General features: G+C 45.2%; 1 protein-coding gene and 1 long non-coding RNA gene across 7 annotated transcripts in view; one reads left to right on the top strand and one right to left on the bottom strand.

Annotated features, from left to right (window-relative positions):
* Positions 1-24,602, top strand: part of LOC102148720 (uncharacterized) — a 63,672-nt gene that overhangs the window by 38,841 nt on the left and 229 nt on the right. For 2 of the 5 annotated variants that reach the window (XR_011436998.1, XR_011436996.1), the window contains 2 exons: positions 16,086-16,241; positions 17,489-20,625. This is a non-coding gene — a long non-coding RNA (uncharacterized lncRNA). Of the gene's footprint in view, positions 1-16,085; positions 16,242-17,488; positions 20,626-22,789; positions 24,063-24,602 lie in introns of those variants that run through there. The other 3 variants (XR_011436999.1, XR_011436994.1, XR_011436997.1) reach the window with 3 other exon arrangements.
* Positions 8,540-14,857, bottom strand: LOC138923425 (spermatogenesis-associated protein 31D4-like). Of its 2 annotated transcripts, XM_070262181.1 has the most exons (4): positions 14,618-14,857; positions 13,826-13,871; positions 13,170-13,230; positions 8,540-12,891 (listed from the first exon to the last, which is right to left on the bottom strand). In XM_070262181.1, exons 1-4 carry the CDS (start codon positions 14,813-14,815, stop codon positions 10,185-10,187), a joined length of 3,012 nt encoding a protein of 1,003 aa, XP_070118282.1. In that variant the 5' UTR covers positions 14,816-14,857; the 3' UTR covers positions 8,540-10,184. The 2 variants fall into 2 exon arrangements, with proteins under 2 accessions (XP_070118282.1, XP_070118283.1); XM_070262182.1 differs by lacking the exon at positions 13,170-13,230 and having other exon boundaries at positions 14,618-14,846.

Raw genomic sequence — 24,602 nt, 5'->3', positions numbered from 1 at the left:
CTATACTTGGACATATCGTCTTCAAACTGTAGGAAACCAAAAGATAAATCTTGAAAGAATCCAGAGGAAAATAAACACCCTACATCTAGAGGAACAAGGATGAGAATTGTGGGATTCTCATCATAAACCATGCAAGCAAGAAGAGAGTGGAGTGAAATATTTAAAGTGTTGAAAGAAGAAAAGCACCACCCACCTAGAATTTTATATCTAGTGAGATTATCATTCAAAAGTGAAGGAGAAATAAAACCTTTCTCAGACAAACAAAAACTGAGGGAATTCATCAGCAGCAGACCTGATCTGCAATAAATATTTTTTAAAAGTTCCTCAGGGAGAAGGAAAATGATAACTTGGATCTTCATTAAAAAGAGGAAGAGAAGGAATAAATTAAGGTAAAATGAAACTTTTATTTTTCTTATTCTCAATTGAGCTAATAATAATAGTGACAATGTATTGGGTGATTATAGTATATGGATAAGTGAAAGGAATGAAAACAATGTTACAGAGGACTTACATTAGTTATAAACGTATATTACAAACTCTACGGCAATGACTGAAATTTTTTTTAAAGAACAATTGATATAGTAAGAGATGAGAGAAAATGGAATCATATGAAATGCTTGTCTAAAACCAGAAAACTCAGAAAAAGAGAAGAAAAAAGAATAGATATAATGAATAGTAAAGAGTTATAGACATTGTAGATATGAGTCCTACCGTATTTTTAAAAAATCACTAAATATAAATGGTGTAAATTCACCAATTAAAAAACAGAGACTGTCAGTGGATTAAAAAAACAAGACCCAATTAAATGTTGTATACAAAATGCCCACTTTAAAAATAAAGATACAGATAGATTACAAATAAAGACAGAGAAAAATGTACCATGCCAACACTAACCAAAAGAAAACAGGAGTAACTATATTAATTTCAGACAAAGCAGACTTCAGAACAAGGAAAACTATCAGGGATAAAGAGGGGTATTACATAACCATAAAGGGTCCATGCTCCAACAAGACACACAGTCCTCAACATGTATACATCTAACAACATAGTGTCAAAATATGAGGCAAAAACTGGTAGAACTGCAAAGAGAAATAGTTGAATCTATTGTTATGTTTAGAGATTTCACCCTCTCTCTCAGAAATGGACAGATTCAGCAGGCAGAAAATCAGTATAGATGCAGTTGACCTGAACAGCACCATCAGTCAACGTGATCTAATTGATATTTTGTAGAGTACTTCATCCGATAATACACATTCTTCTCAAACTCTCATGGAACATTCACCAAGATAGACCACGTTCTTGGCCACAAAACACACTTTAACAAAAGTAAATAGAGATTGTACAAAGTATGTTTTCAGACCATAATGGAATTAAACTAGGAATCAATTACAGAAGGATAGCTGGAAATCCTAAAATGTTTGGAGATTAAACAACATGCTACTAAACACATTGGTCAAGGAAGAAGTCTCAAAGTATTTTAAACTAAATGAAAATTAAAATAGAACTTATTAAAATTTATAAGGTATAGCAAAAGCAGCACTTAGGGGGAAATTGATAGCATTGAATGCATCTATTTGAAAAGAAAGACTTGATATTTCTGAGGGACCTGATTTACTTACCTGATTGATGTCTCTCTCTTTCCGAAATATTGGGAAACATGGACTCCTCTTTAGGTAGCACAGTGACAGAAGAAGGAGCCCCACCCCACACAGGAAGGCAGGGATGGGAATACCTAGGAGCTCAAGCTGGAGCTCAGCCATGGTGCATTAACATTCCTCAGAAAAAGAGGGTGATCTGAATCACCAGAAGTGCACTGCCACCTCAGGCAGCTGGGCGTTAAGAGTGCACATTCTAGACTAGAGTTCCAGGCCCACATCACAGAGCTTTAGCATAGACACCAAAGGTTCTTGAAGGTCTGGGAGGGGAAAACACAGAAGTGATGAACCCACAACCCTTCCCCCACCATCCAGGCCAGCAAATCAGTCCACCCCTCTGAGGCCCTTTAGATACTTCCAACTTACCTTCCAACTCCACATATTCACCATAGCATATATTTCACCTTGGTGAAATTTTCTATTTATTCTGTTACCCAGCTATTACCTAAGAGCCTTTTATTGCTTGGTGATCTCCTTTTGGACCCCCACGTCATCTTTGAAAGTCGGTCCTGTGCCCAGGGATTTACATCCCCAAGATCTACTCGGCCTTCAACTAAAACTTCCCCTCATACATAATGTGTTTTTACCTGTATGAAACCAGAAATACACTCAGCAGCAGCCCCACCTCCCATTATCTCCTCAAAAGAATCCACTATCACCAAAAAGCATGAGAGAACAGAGTAGCCTGTATCAACCAACAGAAAGCATGAGAAAGAGGGCCACAAGGGCGTGGCACATCCGTGGACCCAGGGCAAACAACTTGAAAATGTTTGGTAGTTCTTCTTTTCCCCGAATCCCTCTTAGGCTAGTCAGCCTCTAAAGGTTCTCAAATCTGGCCCCCTCCACCCATACGGTGTCTCACCCTGCTGCTCCCTCTTTTTCTCTGCCAAATCCCCTCCTCCCAGCAAAATGTTAAACTTTTCCATTATTTTACACAGCAATTGTGCTGGACCATGACCTGCAGGGTCAAACTCATCTTGATTTAGGACTAGGCTTCTCTTTAGCATAAGTTCTAGTGAGCACAGTTGTAATCATATTTGACAGTACCTTTAGATTTTTTTTGAATCACACCTATGGTTACTTCTTCCATGAAAGGTTTTATGATTTTTTTCCCCATCTACTTTCTATCTTTTCCCCAAAATTCCCATTGACATCTCTGTACCTTTTTAAACAATAATGTCATTTTTGTTGATGGTGTATATGTATTTATTTCATCTCCCCCCACGCTAGCTAGTCATTTAATAGTTATAACTTTTACAGCTTCATTGTTTAGTGCTAAACTGCTGGAATGAAGCCCTGTGTCATGTCCTCCCTTTGCCTGCCCTCATTCCCTCGCTGAGTCTGATGAATCTATCTTGGCCGCAGACACCCAATCCTTTCCCTCCCATGTGAGAGGGTTTACCAGTAATGACAGCTCCTTTCTTTCCCTGTCTTCTCCCTCATCCACAGCTTCACCATCGTCTCTACCCAAAAGGAAGGTACACTTCAAGCCCACCCCTCTCATGTACCCTCCCTCGACTGCAGGAGGTCTCTGTTCAGACAAATCCCTCTATGTATCTTTGCTTCTCTGGCATTGTTTTTTTTTTTATAGCAAGTCTGGTCCTGACTGCCCCTAAGGTCCCCAGGACTCAGGATTGTAAAATCATCCTTTAAAGTCCGAGCAAGATCAGCTCCACCAACAATAGTTTCAGGTGGGGCCGGCCCCATGGTCGAGTGGTTAAGTTTGCACACTCCGCTTTGGTGGCCCAGCGTTTCGCCGGTTTGGATCCTGGGCGCGGACATGGCACATTCATGGACATTCATGTGTGTGTGCGTGTGTGTGTGTGTGTGTGTGTGTGCTGATATAGAGAGAAAGGGGAGGGAGGGAGTGGAGACAAAGACAAAGTGGAGAGATATCGTAAATGGGTCAAAATACTAATGGGTACACCTGGATAAAGGGTATATGGTTGTTTACCATCCATGCAACTTTTCCACAAGTTTATCTTTAAATAAATACATTTTAAAAATGGACCGTTGGCTGTTGTCCCAAATTTTGCCTAACCTTTGAGATTTCTGGCTTTGATTCCCGCAGCTGCCATCGCTAGCGTACCCAGACCCCAGAAGTGTGCAATGGTGACTTTAAAAGAGTTGTCGCAGGTTCTGTCCCAGGCAAGAAACCCTGGATCCTCTTTGCACATTTAAAGTGTGCTAACATTTCAACAGGGTTTCACAAAATACTGGAAAGGAGCATCCTCCCCAAAAAGTTTTTTTTAAAAAATTATACATAATATAAAACAAAAACCAAAGGAAAGAACAAAATATTCAACATGTGTACAGCATGAAACCCTTAATTTCTTCCTTATCTGGTGCCACTGGGTCGTCCGTCTTCTGGGGTTTTGTGGTGTGAGTTGGTTTGCCGGCACTTCCTCTGCTCTGCTAGTCAGTTACCACTCCTGCACCGGATTTCCGTCTTCAAAAATTGTGTTGACATCTTTTGTCATATCTTCTCCCCTTCTTGTCATCCTCAAGGGCCTTGTTCTTTTTAAATCCTTTACTTGTTTTAGCAGCTTTATTGAAATATAGTTCACATACTATACAACTTACCCATTTCAAGTGTATAATTCCATGATTTTTAGTATATTCACAGATGGGTAACCATCACCACAGTCAATTTTAAAGCATTTTCATGACTTCAAAAAGAAACTTCATAACCTTTAGCTGTCATGCCCCTGTCCTCTCATCCCCCCAGCCCTAAGCAACCACTAGTCTACTTCCTCTCTCTCTAGATTTCCCTGTTCTGGACATTTCATATGAATGGAATCATATGAGGTTATTTGTGACTGGCCTCTTTCACTTCTGTGTAATGTTGTCAGGGTTTGTGCATATTGTAGCATGTATCAGTACTTTTTATTGCCAAAAAATATTACATTGTGTGGATATACCATAATTTATTTACCCATTCGTCAGTTGATGGACGTTTAGGTTGTTTCCGTCTTTTGACCGTTATGAATAATACTGCTATGGACATTTGTGTACAAGTTTTTGTGTGCACATATGTTTTCATTTCTCTTGAGTGTATAGCTAGAAGTGGAATTTCTAGGTAATGTGGTAATTCTGTGTTTAATTTTTGAGGAACTGCCAGACGGTTTTCCAAAACAGCTGCACCATTTTTCATACGCACCAGCAGCATAGAAGGGTTTCAGTTTCTCGGCCTTCTAACACTTGCTATTATCTCACTTTTTGATTCTAGCCATCCTGTGTGTGAAGTGCTATCTCACAGTGGTTTTGATTTGCATTTCCCTGGTGGCTAATGATGTGGAGCATCTTTTCATGTAATATTTTACTTTTGGGGAAGGAGAGGAGATAAAAAAGTGTTTGATCTCCTGTCTTTAACTCATCATACAGTAGCTCGTTTTAAATGTATTACAGGAAAAAAACTTTCTTCTAAATCTTTGAAAACACTTGCATGGTGATGTGAAGTCCTTATCACATGTACGGTTTTCTCCTTCTGTGCTCTCTACGTGCTGCAGTCCCTGTGTGACTGAGGGACTGCAACACCGTGCACTGCATTTGCTTAGGAAGATTCCTTTCTGCGTGGGGTGGAGGGAGGAGTTAACTCAGTGACTTCTCAGGCTTGACTACAGGACTGAGCAGAACTGATGGCCATGGCCAGAGCATCTAAAGCTCAGTGCGTTTCCTCCCCATGGCTCTGTCCATCTGTTTTGGGTCAGTGAGCTCCACAGGTAGTAAATGTCAAAGAAACATGAGAGCTGTGACATGGGCACAAAACATACACCTGAGAGACGGATGGCAGGATATTCCCATGGGCTTTTGCCCCTTAACCGTAGTGTAGGAGACGGGCCGTATCACACGTGCCAGATGATGACTGTGACAGTGGGGTCAGGGGTACATGGAAAGTTCCACTGCTCTCGTGCATGTTTAAACATTTCTGTAATAGAAAGCTTAAAATAATGAAAGAAGCTGGGTGCCTCCTAAAGAGAGGGAGGGGACGAGAGGACACCTGGCAAGGGGGCTCAGTCCGTCAAGACGAGGGTTTAGCTCTCTCAATAAGGACATTTCAGGAAGTGTAATCATTGAGGTTAGGAAGGAAACCTCTTTTCATATAACAGGAAAGAAGGAAAGGAGGAACGGGAAAAGGTTTTTGTGAAGCTTTATTGACGGAAAGTTCCTGTCTCATGACTTCTAGTTCCTCTGTGATCAGTGGTCCAGCACATCTACTGAGCAAATGGAGACAGCCTAAATTTGAGGAAAGTGGAGGAGATTTGAAATACATTTGAGTGCCCCTGGAGAGAGAATGGAGTAAGGAAACAGCGACCTAAGCTCCATTTGTTTTGTTCTCATGTTAGTAAGCATGGGATAATTCTTTGTGGAATGAGTGAGTGATTTCCAGGTAGTGCTGGGGCTGAATTTACTGTGGCATCGGTAGACTCCATTGTGAGATTTAATCCAATAGTGATCAATTAGTTATAGGAAGGCATTTCTGGGAAAGGCAGAGAGATGGGATTTTGCCAGACAGGAAGGATTAAAAGGGATTGGATGGGGCCCATTAGTAGCGGAGCTTTTTAAATGTTGGTTACCTGACAGACCATCGAGTCTACCCCGGAGAGGGAGGAAATGTAAACAAGAGCTTGACGGACAGACAAGGAGTAAGTGGAAAAATGAATGGCCTGGAGCTGAAAAGTTAACAAGGGGCATGTGAATCAGAAGAATGAGAGACGAGGCCAAAGGGTGGAATGTCTGACTGTAATAATCTGGATGGCTGAGGTGTTCCTGGTGATAAGCTCTGGAGTGTGGCAGTAACTACACTGGAATGGAAGGAAAGGACCCTAAGATGAGATGATGTAGAAACTGAGAGGCTGGTCTTTGGCTGGTCTATCCACATCGATGGTAGAGCCCTCCATGGCCTCCTCACCTCTTCAAGTCTCCTGCCCTGGGCCCCATCCCCCTCCCAGGACCTCCACAGAATCTGCATTCTTTCTTTGACCTCAAGTTTCAGACATTGTGGGGTCAATGGCATAACTCTGGACAAGAAGATACAAGTGTGGAGTGAGAGAGGCTGTAGTGGACACCGGTTTTGTTTCTGGTTTTTGTTTTAACACCTAGCATTCACAAGCCTTTCTGGGAAAACTACCTCCAGTGCCCTCTGGGATACTCACCCCATTTGTGTAGAGTGTGTGTGTGTGTGTGTGTGTGTGTGTGTGTGAGTGTGTGCGCGCGCGTTCGGTTTTGTTACAATAGTTACCATTATACTTTTATCTTTTCTAATGTCCTCAAATACCTTTCCCTTACTTGGAGTCTTATTTCGTTTGTCACCTATATCTTGACCCCCTCTTATTACTTACAGAACAATCATTTTATTCTATTTTTCCCTTTTTCTCCTCCCTTCCATTTTTAAAATCATGTTGTTTTTAGAAAACAAAATTGGTATTTTATTTTTCCACCCTTGTAACCATCTTTATTTTACTTAGACATCTGCAACTTAATGTATTTAACGCTCACCATCATAATGCTTCTTGAATTTTGCCCCAGTTGACACTCAGCCAATTTTTGAGTCCCAGTCTGTCTAAGTGGAGTTGCCTTTCCTCCAAACCCCTACTGTAAGGGTGGGTATGTGTGCAGTCCATGGTGAGACCCCCATATATCTGTAACCTGGTGCATAGTCTGAGACTCACCTCTGGTTCATGAGCTGCAGGTGTTCTGGGGGAGACCAGCCATGGCTCCACCAAGGCCGTGAATATCAGAGGCGGCACTTCCATCCCGATAGGTGAACTGTACACACTAAGGGCAAGATCTTGTATATTCCTATTAAGCATAGATGGAAGGAAGGCAGCAAGATCACCTTCCCCAAAGAGGGGGATGCCATGCCTGATGACCTCCCTGCAGATATTGTTTAGTATTCAAAGAACAGCCCAGTGCCTTTTTGGAATAAGGCATCAGTGTGCTGTGCAGTGCCTGGATCTGCCTCAAGGTGGTGATGCCTGGATCAGATTGAGGAGGGGGCGGGGGGAACAGGACAGGGTCACCATATGGATGATGAGGCATAAAGCTTTGTTCTACCAGCAAGGTCCTTCTTTCCCCTCTTCATTTTTTCTTCCCTCCTCGCTTACTCCAAGTCATCTTTTCCTTACTCTCAGCTTTATTTTATCCTGGGAGGTAGGTGGCTACCTGGTCAACATTGTTACTACTGGCAGCTGAGTGATGCTTTTGCTCTGCAACAAAATATCATTTGGCAGTCTGAAGAAATACCTACAGAGGGGAACCACTTCCCCCAGGTGCCTTTCCAGTAGGGAAACCTCAATGTAAAGTTTAAAGTATTCTTCCCTAACACATTAATATGACTCACATGACAGATTCTTAAGGAGTGTCTGTGCTGTTCCTAGCCCCTCCCCCACCAGCCCAGGATCCACTGCGGCAATACCCTCCCCCACCCCCCAAATCCCATTCAGGGTTCACCCACCTGTGGGGTCCTCTGGTCGCTGACCTCTAAATCATGATGAAGCCACTGTTTTTTCTTCATTGTTGTTTTATGAATTGCATACCTATTCTTGACCCTCTTCGGATAGAGAACACCTGTCTTTCCTACTCTCTGAAGGATGTAAAACATTCAGTGAGCGGAAGGTGTGGGCTGCTCTACACTTTCGTTAAGGCTAAGCGAAGAGGCAGGAGGCAGAGCCCACCTCCTCAAACTTCATCAGGGAGGAAATGGGCTTTTGGGGGCACGTGATATCTCTTTGTCAACAAGAGCTCCAGAGCACTGGTGACCTTTTAGAAGCCAGAGGAAGCAATCAGTAAGAGCTGAACTCACTCTTCCTTTTCCCTAAGCACAAGCCCTGAGTTACCTGAAACCCATGCCCCCAACACAGGACACAGAAAAGACATCACTATTATTAGAGAATCATTTATTGGGGAGAATTAACATTCTCCACAAGAAGGAATTATTTTGCGGTGGGAAATTTTCCGCTCTGGAAACGCTGGAAAAGCGTTTTCTGTTGACATAGAGACAGATCCCTAAACATAGTGCCTTTAGCAGTGGTGAGAACAGCTGGAGGCCCCTGGGCCGGCTTGACGCCTGCAGGTGGAGCTTGGATGGGGCACATGCTCCCTGCGGGGCACAGATAAGGGACGCTTCTGATCCAATAGCTGATCTTGAAGCGCCACGACTTTCTGAGGGTGTCTGTTCTGGTCTCTGATCCGTCTAGAACATGTAGGATAATTCTGGCCAGCCAAGACAACTTCTTGGTGGCAGGACTTGGCGTTTGGCATTTTACAGGAGGGAGCCCTGTAGTTGGAAGGATGCCCCTGGACAGGCTCTGCCTGGGCCTGCTCTTCTGCCTTCTGCTCAGTTTTCACAAACTTCCTCAGGCAAGGAAGGGGCTCTTGAGGGCGGGTGACCTCTGTTGCACACCGCTGCCCCAGTTTCTCCACTGGGAACTTCCCAGGGACCGTCCTGGTCTTCTGAGCCGTGGTGGTCCCAGTAACGGCAGCTCTCCCTTTAACCAGGCCTCTGCTCTGTGCAGATGATATGGGGCTGCCCTTTTCCTGGGGATGTTCTTGCTTTTTGCCTTTTGTCCCAGGACGAAGCCATTGAAAAATGTGGTTCATCTTTTTTCTGAACAGACTTTCAGGAGGAGGCTGTGCCTTCTGTGATGAGGTCTGGGAAGACTTGCTCCCAAGCGTCTCCTCTGATGCTGTGATCTGAGTAGGGAAACTCTTTCTTGTAGGTTGGGATGTCCCCAACCCTGCATCCCCTCCACCAAGCTCTTCATTGTTGGGGCCCGGAGGGCTCACTCTCATTGTAGCTGGTGGGAATTTCTTATCGTCGGACCTCTTTAGGTCTTTCTTAGGGACCCAAGGCTCCTGCCGCTGCTGCCTGCTGATCCCACTGTCCTCCAGATGGACATGCAGCACCTGGGAAGCTCCCATGTCCCCAGTGGAGACACCGTGGGCATGAGTCAGTGAGGCCTTGTAAGTCAAGCTCTCTGAGGCAGCGGACCTGTCAGTGTGTTGGCCTTGGACCTGGCTCTGATTCCTCTTCTCTAGTTTCGACTTTAATTCCCCAAACAGATGTTCCTTAAGATCCGATGACTTTGGGTCTTGGGGAACTTGTCTTTTTGGTTCAGGGCTTTCAATGGTCCCAGTAATTTCTGTTTTACTGTGATTCTCACGTATCATTTGGGAGCTTCCTGGCTTGCTGGTTGTCAACACATTACCAGTTTTTGACTGCAGAACGTTGAGCTCCTTGGCCCTGAATATGTCTCTGGCCGTGTTGTGCACGGAAGAGGGGTCCGACTTCATCTTTTTGTCCTGTCGCCCTTCTCTTCTATCACTGGGACTCACTCTCTCATCCTTTGTCTCATGTTTGGCACCAGCTTGCCTTGCAGGCAGCTCTGGGGGGCATCTGTTGCCTAGCTGAGTAAATTTCTGACTCGCTTTGCCTGTGATGCCCCATGTGACAGGCAGATGAGTCTGCCTGGCACCCTTACTCCTCTGAACAATCTCTGCAATCTCTTGGTTGATACCAGAGGGTGATTATCTCGGCACCCCTTGTCCTTCCCTGCCTATAGGTGAAGTAGCAGGGCAAAGACGATCCAGGACCAGGGCTGAATTTGTTGTTTCCGCTTTTTCTTGAAGAACAGATTTAGAGCTTCCTCTATGGGGCTCGAAGCCCTCGGATTTGGAGTCCACTTCCAAAGTTGGGTTATTTGAGGGGGGACAGTAGAAATAGGTCAAGGACTGGGATGCAGCATCTTCCAATTTAAACGCCTGTATGGATTCAAGGACCCTGCAGGGAAGGCCCCACTCCATTCTCATACGAAAGCTTTTAATATGGCTTTCCATCATCTGTTGTGCACTGGAATCAATGAAGCAAAGCTCCTGGAAGGTATTCAGGGAGGAGTCCCCACCCACTGAAGGTGCCAAACTCCTCTGTGTTATTTGGGTGCGGGATTTGTCAGAAAGCAGCAATGTCTGCTTGCTAGCATGCCATGAACTGCGCACCGTCCCAGGGAGCCGAGCCTCACTGATTTCCTCAAACTTCTTGCTCAAATGTGCTTTCAGGACATTTTCAAGTTGTTTCTGATCTAGACTTTCCTCCAAGGCCCTTGAATTTTTCCCTGACAGACTTGCCATGTGACTATTTAGGTCTTTTTCAGAGTCACATGCCGGATCCTTATCTGAAGAGCTCTCTGGGTCACTCAACAGATGAGCTTTTGGGCCGTTCTCTGGGCTGTGCCCCCGATCCTTCCCCATCTCCTTCTCTACCTGAAGCAGTTCTGAACCCCTCTCATGGAAGCTTTTGGATTGGCTCAATCCAACATTTAGATCTTTGTTCACCGAGATCCGTGAGAGTCCACGATTGCTCTCTGACTTAGCTATCTCTGAGAAATCTCTTGGAGGCATCATCAGTGACAGACACTCACAGATCCTGCGGGGCAGGCCCCACCGGTGTTGGATGAGCCTCTTTTGAAGGTGATGTTCCAGTTTCTTCCTCAGCTCATCACTGAGAGGAAACTCTACGGGAAGGGTGGAGATGGAGACATGGGCCTGGGAGGCCTCATGGTAAGGAAAGTTGGGAGCTGAAGAACAAAATTCTTCCTGAGATCTTTGGACTACAGAGGGGGAACCCCACAAACTTTCCTGTTGCTTCTGCAACACTTTCCATTCCAGTTGTTGAATTTCAGATGAGGTGAGAGACTCTGATTCATCCTGGGGTCTATGGTAACACACTCCACAGATCCTTATCTGGGGTAGAGGACCAGATGGTAGGATTGGGAGTGGGGTTTTAAGGTGGGCCTGGGACTTGACCTGAGTGAGAGGTAGGGGCTGGGATTGGGGCAGGGTTTGAGGCAAGGGCTGGGGCTGGATCTCAGGCAAGGATGGAGGTGGGCGATGGAGAGGTATTGGGGATTCTTGGCCCGTGGAGGCATTTGAGATGGTATTGAAAAGGAAGACTGTGGTGCAGTCACTTGAGTCCCGGATAGCAGAGGTCAAGGACTCGCTGTGCAGAGATGGGAGACCCCAGAAGAGCTGCATACATTTTTCCTGTGAAGGGTCCTCCAAGATTTTAGGATATAGGGGCTGCTCATGCATGTGCAGCTCCTTTGGTTTGCCTGCACTGCTCCAAAAAGGAAGGGAGAATGCTGAGTCACACTCATCAGCATTTGACTCTAACATTTTCCCCGAAGGATTTAGTTGGTAGCCTGGCCTAAGTTTTCTTGGAAAAGAACCCTTCTCCTTCTCCTTTTCCCTCCACATCAGGAAATCCCTCCTCTTTCGGACTTGTCTCTCCAGGAGTGCCAGGACATGAGGGCTGAGAAATGAGAGGTTACCAGGCTCTATAAGGTTATCTGTAGGGTGTCTCTCCAGAGAGGACTCTGAGGAATGGAGGGCAAGAAACTCTCGATTAAAATCACGTGGTGCCAAGGTCGAACGTGCTAAGAACAAGTCTTTGGCACAAGCTTGCCAGCAGGATAATTCTGAAATTGACAGGCTTGAATGGTCAGTGCCTCTGATTGTTGGGACATAAGTGGACAACCCACCAGGGCTATCTGGAGATGAGTTCTCTGGAACAGACTTCAATAAGATGGAAACCGATTTAGATTGAGTCACAGTTAAAGGGTGGTCTGTCGGTGGTGAGACAGACAGGCTTGGTGGTGCGTGATGACAAGCCAGTGAGTCATTGGGATCCATTATCTGGGACAAATTTGGTAAGGGGTTAATATCTTGGGAAAGGGTGCGGTCAAGAGAGAAGATCGTATTCAGAGACAGAGTGGCCTCTGGTTGGAGAATAGGATCCATTGCCTGGGTGTCATGTGGTGGGAGAGGGGGAAGGGCAAGGGGTTGGGGTGGGGAATGGTCTCCTGGGAATTTGGACTCCAAGGGAGGAAAAGGCTCTGGTGGCATAGAGTGACCCGGTGGTGAGGGTGAAAGAAAGTCGGCTAAGGGTGTCATTGGTTTAGGTGAGAGAACAGAGGGGGGCGGTGGGGAAGGGTCAGGTGGAGGGGATGGTGTTAGGTCTCCTGGAGGGACTTCTGAGAAGGCAGAGGACGGAGTGAATGATGACTCAGTCCCAGAAGCTGTGGAAGCCAGAGAGGACACAGAGGCAGTATCATCTTCCAGGTCCTCCAGGAACAGCAGCCGATTGATCTCAGCAGTTGTGCTATTACACACCTCACAGGAGGGGTCTGGGCAAAATAGTTGACGAAGGCGGGTGGTATCGCGAGGCCGGCCTAGGGGCCTGCGGGAGACAGGAAGTAGAAAACTGTAGCCAGGACCAGAACAAGGAAAGGAGGACCTGCTGGCCTGTCAGGGGAGGGGCCACCTGAAGCCTGCTGCCCCTTCACAATGCCCCACGTCTATGACTTCACCATACACTCAGCAGCCCTCACCCCAAGGCCTTCATTCACATACCCGTTCCTATGGCAAACCCCTCCCATGACTACTGCAGGCTGTACTGAATCCCTGGAATTGCAGAGAACATGTTAAAGAGGGATCAGGAAAGAAAAGACTAGTCACCTTTTCAGAATAGAAATTAGCCTCCTTTTCTCCTCTGTTTCCCTCTGGTAATTTCTCCAGCCTGGGAAACCAGAAGAGTGAATTACATGTAATAAAGGTAGAAGCGTAGGTGTTACACAGGAGTCCCTTTATGGGAGACCCTTGGGATATTAACGGGCTATTAACTCTGAAAGCCCCAAGAATCAGTAGATGTGGTCAAACGGTCAATGATAATATTAATAAGGTTCACATGTGTTTGTTGCTTCATTTATAAAGTACTGTCACATACATTATCCCATGGGATGTTCAAAACCACCATGTGAGGAACATAGGTCAATGGTTACCTCAAGGAGTCTGATCATCCAGGAAGTCAACGTAGTTTCACAAGGTCAGGAGACAGAAGTTCTGACTCTTGACGTCTCCCACGGCCACCCACTGGGCAACACCCATTGTCCAGGCCCATCACTGCTTCATGCCCAGAGCTGGGCAGAGCAGGAATCTGAGAAATGTCTCGGGTTCTGACTACCTTCCCATGAGCCTTTCCTCTGAGGCCTCTTTCTTCTGAGAGGGACTCTATCTAGCGACTGACATCCTCAGAGACCATGGACCTGGGACCTCATGGAGAGGACAGGAAGGGTCACCCTTGGAGAGCTCAGGTGGGATAGGTGGAACCTTACCACTTGATGTTCCACCTCTTCTTCTCCTCTTGGCTCTGCCCTGACGCTGAGAACAAAAAGAAAAGAATGAGGAGCGAGGACTTAGTTGGCTTGCTCCTCTCTTTAGGAAACTCAGATATTCATCCAAGATTCATGTCACTCTCTATTTTTATTACTAGCACTTTGTGTTCTTTCCCTTTCTGAATTTCTAAAGGTGATAAGATACTTTCAATTTTTCCTTCTTTGAAAAACTCGAAGGAGGATTTTTGGCTGGAGTCCACACTTGATCTTCTCAGTCAGAAGTCCTCTGCTCAAGGAGGGCATAGACTCTGAGGCCCACAGTCACATCTGTGCTTCCTCAGATAGGACCCTGTATCCTGGGACAGAGCTCACACTCCAGTGTCTGCTCAGAGGCTCAGCCCTGCTCTCCTGATCTGCCCAATACAAAGGACGGTTTGGTCGAATGACGCCCGACATGGGAATGTGACTCATGATCCAGTGTTGGGAACAGTGTTCTCCTACACAGATCCCAAACTCTCTAAATAATCTAATGCAGGGCCGTGAAGTCACTGATGGGATTTTATCCAGGAATCCTCCACCACACCCAGATGGTCTGTGAGTTTTAAATGGGAAACAGTCCCAGCTGAACCCCTAGTCCTGCCTGGCCTATTCCCCTAGAAGGATGATGTTCTATCCTCTATTCAGACTTGCCATCTTAGGAGTCTCTCTGGACCAACTCATTTAAAAATGTGGGACTAGAAATGGAAACAACAATAAAAAATCCCTGTTGGTGGCTTGCCCAGGGATCCTTACCTTTTGGTAGATTTTGGTTTTCCAGAAGGTTGGTAAAGATGGAATCCCCACCAGGAAGCACAGGAACAGAAGAAGCAACCACAACCCACACACGATGGTGAGGTTGTGGTCACTATCTAAGAATGTTGAGCAGATGCTCAAAAACGACTCAATATGGCTATTCAGAAATGAGAGAACATTCCATTGACTGAACTCCATTTTCTGAATCGCAAGGCTGCCTGAGGCAACTGAGCTCTGAGAGTGTCCGCACTCTCCTATAATCCCAGGCCTGCATCACAGAGCACTGAAGAGTCACAAAGGGTTTCAGAGGGTGGGGGAGGGGACATGAAGAGGGTGTGCCCATGGCCCCTTCCCCCCACCAGCCCAGCTGATCTCTCCATCCATCCTGGGCCCTCCAGGTCCCTCTGCCCTACCCTGCCATCCTATTTTCCAACTCTGTCCGTTCATCATATCATACAATTACATTAATGGAATTTTCTGCCTGTTCCACCTGTACTCCAGATATTACCTGGGCCCCCTTTACTGTTTGGAGAGCTTGACTTTGGTTTCACCAATTCCACTGCCTCGAAGTCTGAAATGCTCCCTGGAATTTTTGCTTGTACCCAGACATTCACACTCAGAATCACATATGTCCTCAAATCCATCTTTCCTTTAGAATGTTTTTGCCTTACATGAACCCTGATATAGAACTTAAAGTTCTTTACTCATTTGGTTTTGTGAATGTTGAATAACAAATTTTAGTTTTTTGCTTCAGTCAGCCTTTACCGTCTTCAGCCAGTGGGGCTGACTCAAATAATTGAAATGAGTAATTCATTATTCAACATTCACAAGACTAAAATCAATACGGGCATACCTCACTTAATGAAAGGGACATGTTTTGAGAAATGCATCATTAGGCACTTTCACTGTTGTGTGAACATCACACAGTGTACTTACACAAACCTAAGTGGTAGAGCCTACTACACACCCAGGCTATGTGGTGCTACCCGTATGGGACCACTGTCATATATGTGGTCCATTAGTGACCGAAACATCGTTAATATTGTTACGTGGTGCGTGACTGTGGTGGATGACAATGACAAAATGGAGTACCATTTTCAAGGCTTCTAAAATGGAGCTGGGAGGCCATTAAGGAAGTGGGGCTTATGCTTGTACACCACATCCACCACCAGATGTTAACTGGACTTTTGAGCTTTACCTGACAGCAGAGGTCACATCTTGAAGTGTTTCCTCATTCCAAGAAGGGGCAGTCTGCCTAGGACCAACTATATTCTGGCAAGTCAGCTCACCCCATGCCAGAACCAGTCATTAACTGTTCACTGTAGACCTTTGTAAGCCTGTGTCCTTTCCTTTTATCTACCCCTGCCTCCTTTGTCTTCCTAGGAGCACATTTGAGCTTCTACTCGAATCTACATCTCCTGAATTGCAATTCTTGAGACCCCAAATAAACTTTTTGGTTCTTTTGCAGTTTATGCCTCTTATTTGCTGACTTTACATGGTGACAGAAGTGGGATCCCTAGCTACTGACCTTCAATTCCGGTGCCACTTCACAGAGACAAGCAAGGTGCCTGCAAAGAATCTTTTGTGCTCTGTCGTCTCCTCCTGGTGGCTCTGGTTCCTGGTGGTAAGTCCTCCTGGGCCTGGACCTCCCATTTTTGGTAGAGGTCCAGACTCTTTATGTAGGCGTCCTTTGATACTGGTTCTGGCCATCCTTCCATTGTCAGCTTTGTTAGAAACTTCTGTTTCTTTCACTCCTTTTTTGGGCCTTTGATCCTTTGGTAAGTTCATACAAATGAGAAATCCATTTTCTAAGAGGACCACCAAAGAACAGCCCCACTCTGGGACTCCTGCTGGTTTTGTCTTTAAAGAATACAGACCTTCTACATGTAGATTTTTGTCCCACTGGGCTCAGATTACTCAGGGTGATTTAAGGCTTCACTGGCCTAAATGGGGCTCCTTTGCAATTCCTAAATTGGTTTATCTGTGCACTCAATTGGAAAAAGCCTATCAAACCAAACAAATAAAATGGGAAACTTTTTAAAATTGGTATCTTGAGGCCTCTAAATGAAACACTGAAAAGGACACTTCCTTGCAAGCCATAACAATGTCATAACTAAGAATTTCAAATGATTAAATGTAAATGCCATCGATAAAAGAATATTAACTCCTCCTGCATTTGTCAGGGTTCTCTGGAGAACCAAGGAGATTATCTACATATATATAATATATATTAATATTGATATATAATAGAATATATAATCCATTGTATCTATATTTAAATTCATTTATTTAGTTCTATAAATTACATATATACACATAAAATTTATATATAAAAGAAACTTTGGCCTCGCCCCTAACTGCCTCAAAGAATTTAAGACAGAAGGCCTGTTCCAGGAAGGAGCTGTCAACGTAGGGAACTCTAGATGTGGTAGAGAAGAAGGTACCTAGCCGGGCCCATTTTACACAAGTTCTCTCTCATTTGTTTAGAGATGGCCCAGCAAACATTTGGTTTTCTGTCTCCCTGTGAATTGGCTTCCTCCTCTTTGAAGTCCCAAACCATGACCCCCAACCCCGCGCCTTTGTAAAATATCTAAACCCTAACCATAGGCCTGGCAGACACGCTGTGGACTGAGCAGCAGCATGAAGACCAGGGTCAACCTGATGACATTGTGGGTGGGACTACTGGCTGTTTGTCCACATCCTTGTCCTGGGTGCCCAGGAAGGCAGTCACCCAGCAACTTGCAGTGAGGTGTGGCGTGTGACTATGTTTCAGCCAATGCAACGGGAGTGGAAGTGGTGTGTGCCATTTCCAGGTTGGAACTTTTGAAAGCAGGTGTGTCTTCTCCGTGTTCCTTCTTTCTCCTTGTGCAGATTGGTTGCAGACAATGATACAGGCGTCAGGAATGGCAGAGCCAAGAGACGGGAATTCATGGGTGACTGACACACCCTGTGGAAGAGAACCACCTGCCCAACGCGAAACCCACCTTGGCCTGTAAGGCAATCACACATAAATTTCTACTCTCTGGTTATTCTTTTTCGGGATCTGCTTGTTATTTTCTTAACTATTATGGAAATATTTCAAATATGCAGAAGAGTACATAGTATGACCTCTATCTCCGGCCCCAATACCCAGAAAGAACAGACGTTAAATTCTACCCTATTTGCTTCCGATGTTGCATTCATTTGCTGGGGCTGCCATGACAAAATGCCACACGTAGGGTGGCTTAAACAATAGAAATCTATTTTCTCACGGTTCTGGAGGCCGAAGTTCAAGATCAAGGCGTTGGCCGGTTTAGTCTCTTCTGAGGCCTCTCTCCCCGGCCGCTTCTCCCTGTGTCCTCACACGGTCTTCCCTCTGTGTGTGTCTGAGTTCTAATCTTCTCTTCTTACGTGACTATCAGTCACATTGGATTGGAGCCTACCCATGTGACCTCAGTTGACCTTAATTACCTCTTTACAGGCCCTCTCTCCAAATACAGCCCTATTTTGAGGTCCTGGAGTTAGGACTTCAACATATGAATTTTCAGGGACATGATTCAGCCCACAACGATATCTCTGTTTTTAAGAAGCAAAATGTTGCCGTCACACCTAAAATTCACATTTCCATCCCGTTCTCCTCCCTCCCTCATCGTAGGTATCAATATCCTAAAATTAATTACATTCTTTATGATTCCAAGAATATCCATGTGCATGGCTCCATTAACAAAAGATTACATTTTTATGCATAGTCAAGACATACATGTGTATGTCTCCGTTAACAAATTCTTACATTGTTATGCACTTAAAAAATGTACAGGAACAGCATCACACTGCACATGTCCTTCTTTGATTGGCTTTGGGCTATAAATGGGGAAGGAAAAACAGCAGCTGAGGGTAAGAGAATAAATAAACGGCTTATGCATAAAAACCCAAAAGGACAGATTTCCAAGAGTGTCCTGGTTGGTGACCATGTGGAGGTTCTGGGAGAGTGGTTACCTGGAGAGGGCGTGGAAGCTCAGTGCCCTTTCCCCATGTCTTGCCCTATGCGTCTGTTCCATCGAGTTATTCCCGAGTCATATCCTTTTCTAATAAACAGGTAATCTAGTAAGTAAGAGGTTTCTCTGAGTTCTGTGAGCCGCCCTAGCAAATTCGTCGAACCGGAGCAGAGAGTCTTGGGAACCTCTTACTGACAGCCAGTTGCTCAGAAGCGTAGGCGACAACCCAGACTTGCTATTGGCACCTGCAGTGGGGGCAGTCTTGGGGGACTGAACCCTTAACCTGTGGGGTGTGATGCTGTCTCTGGGTACATAGTGTCAGAATCGAGTTGAATTGTAGGACACCCAGCTGGTGTCCCAAGAATTGCTTGTTGGTGGGGGGACTCCCCCGACCCCCAACCCCACACACATTGGAATTGGTACCAGAACCTAGGAACAAACTGTGAAAGATAAGCATCTTAGCTTGGGTTCCTATAACAAAATGCCATAGCGTGGGTGACTTAAACAACAGAAATTTATTTTCTCACCATTCTGGGGGCTGGAAGCCTGAGAGCAGGATGCCAGCATGGTCAGGTTCTGGCGAGGGCTCTCTCCTCAGCTTGCATAAGGTCCCCTTCTCACTGAGTCCTCAGATGGTGGGGTGTGTGTATGCGTGTGAAGAAACAGAAAGAGCGATCTCTTCCACTTCTGATGAGGCCACAGTCCTATCTGATTTAGGTTCCACCATTATGACTTCATTTTCACCATAATTACTTCCTAAAGACCTCGTGTCTGGACATGGTCACTAGGGGGGTCAGGGCTTCCATATATGAATGGCGGGGAGAGAGAATTCAGTCCATAGCAATAAATAAAGAGCAAATAAATAGAAACAAAGGTTTGGCATTTCTCTTTCTCATTTCCTTTCTTCCTGACTTTACTGTCTTGCTCTTTGTCTAGCTTCTTGAACAAGTAGCTCATTGGTTTCTAATTTTTCTTTTTAGATACGTATGTTGAAGGTATCTTTCTTCTAAGTATTGTTTAATTCCATCCACCAGATTTTGTCATGTAGTGCTTTCAGCTATAAATATTTCCTGAGTTCCATATGAGATCCCTTTCAATGCAAGGTTCTATAAGTTCCCAGCCATTATTATTATTTTCTCATCTGTCGCTCCTTTTACAAGTATGTAATGTTCCTCCTTGTCACCATGTTGGTTTTGTCTGGAGCTTTACCTCCAGATTTCTATAGATATACTTTTTTATTGACAGGTAAAGGACAAAATGAGGAAATATTTTTGCTATATATAAGCATGGTATCTGTCTACACTCCTGGGACAGTGTAGACTTCTAATCTGTCACTTATCCACCTTTGTGAAAAGGAATTCTAATATTGGCTCACTGAAGTCATTTTTGATGAGGATTTTTAGGCTGCTTAATTTTAAAATGGCTTACGATGAGGATTTTTAGGCTGGTTAGTTTTAAAACTACAGATGAGATTCGGGCTCCAAGGAATGGAATTTGTTTGCCCCTTTGTTGGGAAACATTTACATTTCTAAGGGAAACCTCTATCTGTGAAGATGCCTCCCTCTCTGTGCCAGGAAGAAGGGGGGATGGTCTTATCTCTAGAAGCTCTTAATCAATGCCAGAGGCAAGAACTTAAGTTGGTTACTGTCTGGCAACCTCAAGTAACTGACCCCCACCCCTCCCCCTCCCACAAATCCTCCTTTGTCTTTAGCCGAGGATAAAATTCAAGCGGTGACTTCTGCCATTTACTCAATCCGGTTTGATTCTTGTCTAAAAGTCATGGGATCACCCAATGATCAGATCCCACCTGCACTGATACCATTTTAACTTTTTTTCATGTTCTTTCCTTTGTCTTGTAAAGAGATGAATCATATACCTATGCCTTAAATTTAGCCCTAACCCTCAACTAGGGGCAGCAGCAGGAGCTCTGACTGCCGGTGAGTCTTGTCCCCACGCACCAGCTCTGCCTGCCCATGGGTCCTGTCCCCATGCTATTCTATACTATTCTCTAAATAAAAGAGCACTACTGCCAGATCTTGAGAGTCTAAGAAATCTTTCTTTCGACTCCTCGGCTCACCGACCCCGCATCATTTCAGTCAACAGCACAGGAAGTTGGTAATATGTATGTGTGGGGACCTGGAAATGGCCACCCCAAGATATGTCTCTTTGGCATCAGGATTATTTGAGGCTGATTGCTTTTGATAAACTGGGACAGGGAAGGAGGAATGGAACTTGCCCTTTGTTAGGGCACATTTACATTTGTAAGGTAAATCTCTATCTGTAAAATTTGCCTCCCTCTCTGTACCAGGAAGAAGAAAGGAGATGACCTTCCCTCTAAAAACTCTTAATCAATACCAAAGGCAAGGACTTAAATCTGCATTTTATTGTGCAAGTCTGGTAACCTCCTGTAACTGACTTTCCTCCCCCTCCCAACGTTGGCATTTCTTAAGGATTAAGCATTTTTCCTTAGGCTAGGAACTGATTGCTGTGCTCACCTGTGACCGCCCAGCTCCAGACAATCGACTTGAGTCCTGCTATGCCCACTGAGATAGCAGACCCACTACCTGCTGTGTCCATCAAGTGTGACAGGGCAATCTTGTGACTATTGTGGGAGGGACATTTCAATCACATGTGAAACACCCTGTTTGGCGGTATATAACCACTATGTGCACCCCACTTCTTTGGTGCCCTTTCTTCCTTCAGGAAGAAAGGCACCGGGCCACGGTTCCTCATAAAGCTTTGTTTAATTTTCTCTTGCTATTCTGTCTCATGTGAATTTAATTCGTTCTCCAGCCAGACGAACCCAAATTTGGGAAGAGGAAATGTCTTCCTCCCCTACATATGTTTTCATCAGTCAGATAGTCCATGTTGTGCTGTATTCACAACAAACTCCTACGTCTCAGCTAAAAATAACCAAGGTTTATTTCTCGAACATGCTCCATGTCATCAGGAGCTGGCTCTGTATTATCCTTGCTCAGTCTGGAGGATTAAGTAGATGGCAGCTAAAAGATGCTCGATCCAACTTCTTGCACAACTGCCAGGCAGGAAAAACACACTCCTACTGTTTGCCAAGGTTTGTCTGGAAGAGACAGCCTCATTTTTGCTCAAGTTTCATTTGCCAAAGGCTCACAAAGTCACATTTGACTTTAAGGGGCCAAGAAGATACATCCCTTCTGTGTGCCAGAGAAGAGCCGACAATATCTGGTGAACGGCAGTAATAATAACTATACACTGTGCTCTATTGTGCCTTCCAAAGCTTATTTTTGCTTTTTGTTTGTTGATTTTTTCAAAAATTCCCTTCAGTTATGTGAGTTACCATAAATCCTTCTAGTCAATTTCTTTAATAAGAAAACTGAAGTTAGCCAGAGTTAGCTTCTTTTGCTTAAAAAAAAAACGATCTAACGCATTAGACTTTGCGTTATAAATGTCACTGAGTGGCTTAGGAAAGTGAACTTCAGTTTACACCTTGGGCTGGTTTTCAAGAAAGGGTACACACCGATTTTTGAAGGATAAGGTTTTAATAGGAAAAGAAGCAGGGCATGGCATGAGCCAATATTTAGATCCAAATAATTATTGGTGACTGCAGCATGTCAGGCAGGGAGCCAGCTGTTTTTGCATATGCTCTCTAAGTCAATTTTAATGCTTTATAAGAACAATATGAGGTGAATCTTACTATTCATCACTTACATATGCAGAAACTGAGGGTCAGGGAGGTGAAATGACCTGTGCAAAAGTCACTTAACTAGCAAATGATGGCTTTGTTTCAAGTCCATCATCTGATCAGGCAGAGGTGAAAGAGAAGAATGCAATGTGTGTTTTTGGGTAATGGGTACTGTTCGGTTTGGCAGGACTGTGGGATACATGAAAGGTGGAGGGGCCCTTGAGTGCTAATGAAGAGAGTTGGAGTCTATCAGGTAGGCAGTGAGAGGAAGGTTTCTGCATCAGAGAGGGCACTGGTGGAGCCATGCCTCAGAAACATTGATCTGCTATTCTCCTCTACGATGAAGAGAAATGAGGCACGCTGGAGGCTTGGAGACCAGTTGGAGGAGCATTGTAAAAACTCACCTAGGCCTGAATGGGCATGGGTGTTGGCAATGGAAAAAGAAAAAAGTATTCTATCCAGTCTCCAGACGTGCAGGGAATTGCTGAACGAAGTCTGAGTTCTCCCTATGTAGATAGCTCGTACTTTTCATTATAGGTTTCTCAAGAACTTGCTCCCAGAAAAAACCTGGATGGAGAACAAAACAGGTAAGTGCCCAAGTGAGAAATCTACAAAGCTCCTCTCCCCCAAAATCACCTCTTCCCCATCAGTTGTGGGGCCTAACATTTCACCAATGGGGTTCCGTTCTTTCAAGAGTCTCTTATTTAAGTAGGACTGTCTGTGGACAAGAGGGAGAAGGGACACTGGGAAGTGTCCTCATTAGCAGCATACAGGCAAGTAACATAAATGTATGAGGGCACTCTGGGGCGGGGGGGGGGGCACCATGAAGAACAGGGCACATGCTCCATGTCAGGGGGGTCTTTCAGTTCTGGCTGAGGGGCCCAAAGTTGCTGGATCCACTATTTCAGCAGAAACCTCATAGCCAAATTTTTTGGGAAAGTCCTCAATTTTAAAACATGGCAACCAGTTTAAACTTCTAAATATCACTGTGCTGGCCACATTCAGCTCTTAATTTGTTACCAGTTTGCCACCTCTAGGTTAAATGTTAGTACCATTTTATCAAAACCTTTCCAAATTTGAAAGCACATGTTTAGCAAAACTAGCTACAGAGCAGGTTCATTTGGATTGCCGAGAGCGGGCACAGAGAAGTCTGGGAGCCGGGCAGGGACTGTAGGGAGGCCCCTGGACCACGTGCTGGGCATCCTGGCACCTGAGCTTTGAAAGGGAGATGGACCACGGCAGTGACAATATTTGCTGCAACCGGGCCCTCCTGGGCGACCACCCAGAGCTGGGCTTGGAGCCGAAGGAGGGATGGGCAAGCTGTGCTGCTCCCAGCTCCAGTTGGTCCCTTCCCATTAACATTACAGGAGTGCAGTCGCGTGGAGCTTGAAAAAGCAACCCTAGTTCCACGAAATGATTTACAGGACACCAGACTCTGCATTTCAGAGGTCTCCGGTGTACCATAAAAAATATATTCTAAAGGAATAATCTTTATCTGAGCTGAAGCTGCAGTGAAGGAAGCTCACGTCCAGCTGAGAGCAGCCGTGAGCTTCTGTTCACTCAGGGAAAAGTCTGTGTTCATGTTATTGGAGTAGCATTTTTTTCTCTCTTTGGCACTAGGTATCTAGTTAATATTTAGACATTATATACATTTTCTTTCAACCGTTGTTCCTGTTATGTGATCAAACAAAACCGGAGATGCCAAGCACATCAGCCCTGTAGGCGAAAGCAGACCCTCCAGGCACCCAGCTGTGGCTAGCAGGGTAAACAGGACTCACTGGAGCCAGCCTCTGGGAAAGACTGGCGCCAGGTGCGTGCAGGGCCAGCCCCTGCCCCCAGGAAGCAGAGTCCGCTGGAGTGCCTCAGTTGATAGCTCTGCCTTTTCCTGCCATTCCAGCCTCGCGTTTCCTCCACCTCCCTGAGCAAAAGGAAACAGGAAGCAAAGTCTAGTTTTGAATGTTCCAAAGCCTTCTGATGTTCACCATTCCCCCCAGGAGAGGGAGGTGAGGGACGGAAATCTCTCTGCAAAGAAGATACTTTTTAATTCAATGAAGCGATGCACAGACACAGCAACACAGCTTCTCTCTGCTTATAAGGTGTTCAGAGCGATGATAGTCTCAGTCTATTTTGGTCCAGGGAAATCTGAACTCCTTTAGCGGCAATGGCCCCCAAGGGGCGCATGTGCATCTGTGGTTCAGGGTGTCGAGGAGGAGACAGCCTCTCTTTTTGGAGCAGAAAGCACAGTCAACCAGTGGCGGGACAGAGGCAAAAGCTCTAGGGCAAGGAAATCTGGGGGTTTGTGTCGAAGCTCCACCAATCAGGAGCTTCAAGCTAAGATGGGGAGGCTGGA

Source organism: Equus caballus, chromosome 3, assembly GCF_041296265.1.
Source record: "Equus caballus isolate H_3958 breed thoroughbred chromosome 3, TB-T2T, whole genome shotgun sequence".
Lineage (NCBI taxonomy): Eukaryota > Metazoa > Chordata > Mammalia > Perissodactyla > Equidae > Equus > Equus caballus.
Note: the sequence above shows the minus strand (reverse complement) of the source record. Positions and strands in the feature narration are given on the sequence as shown.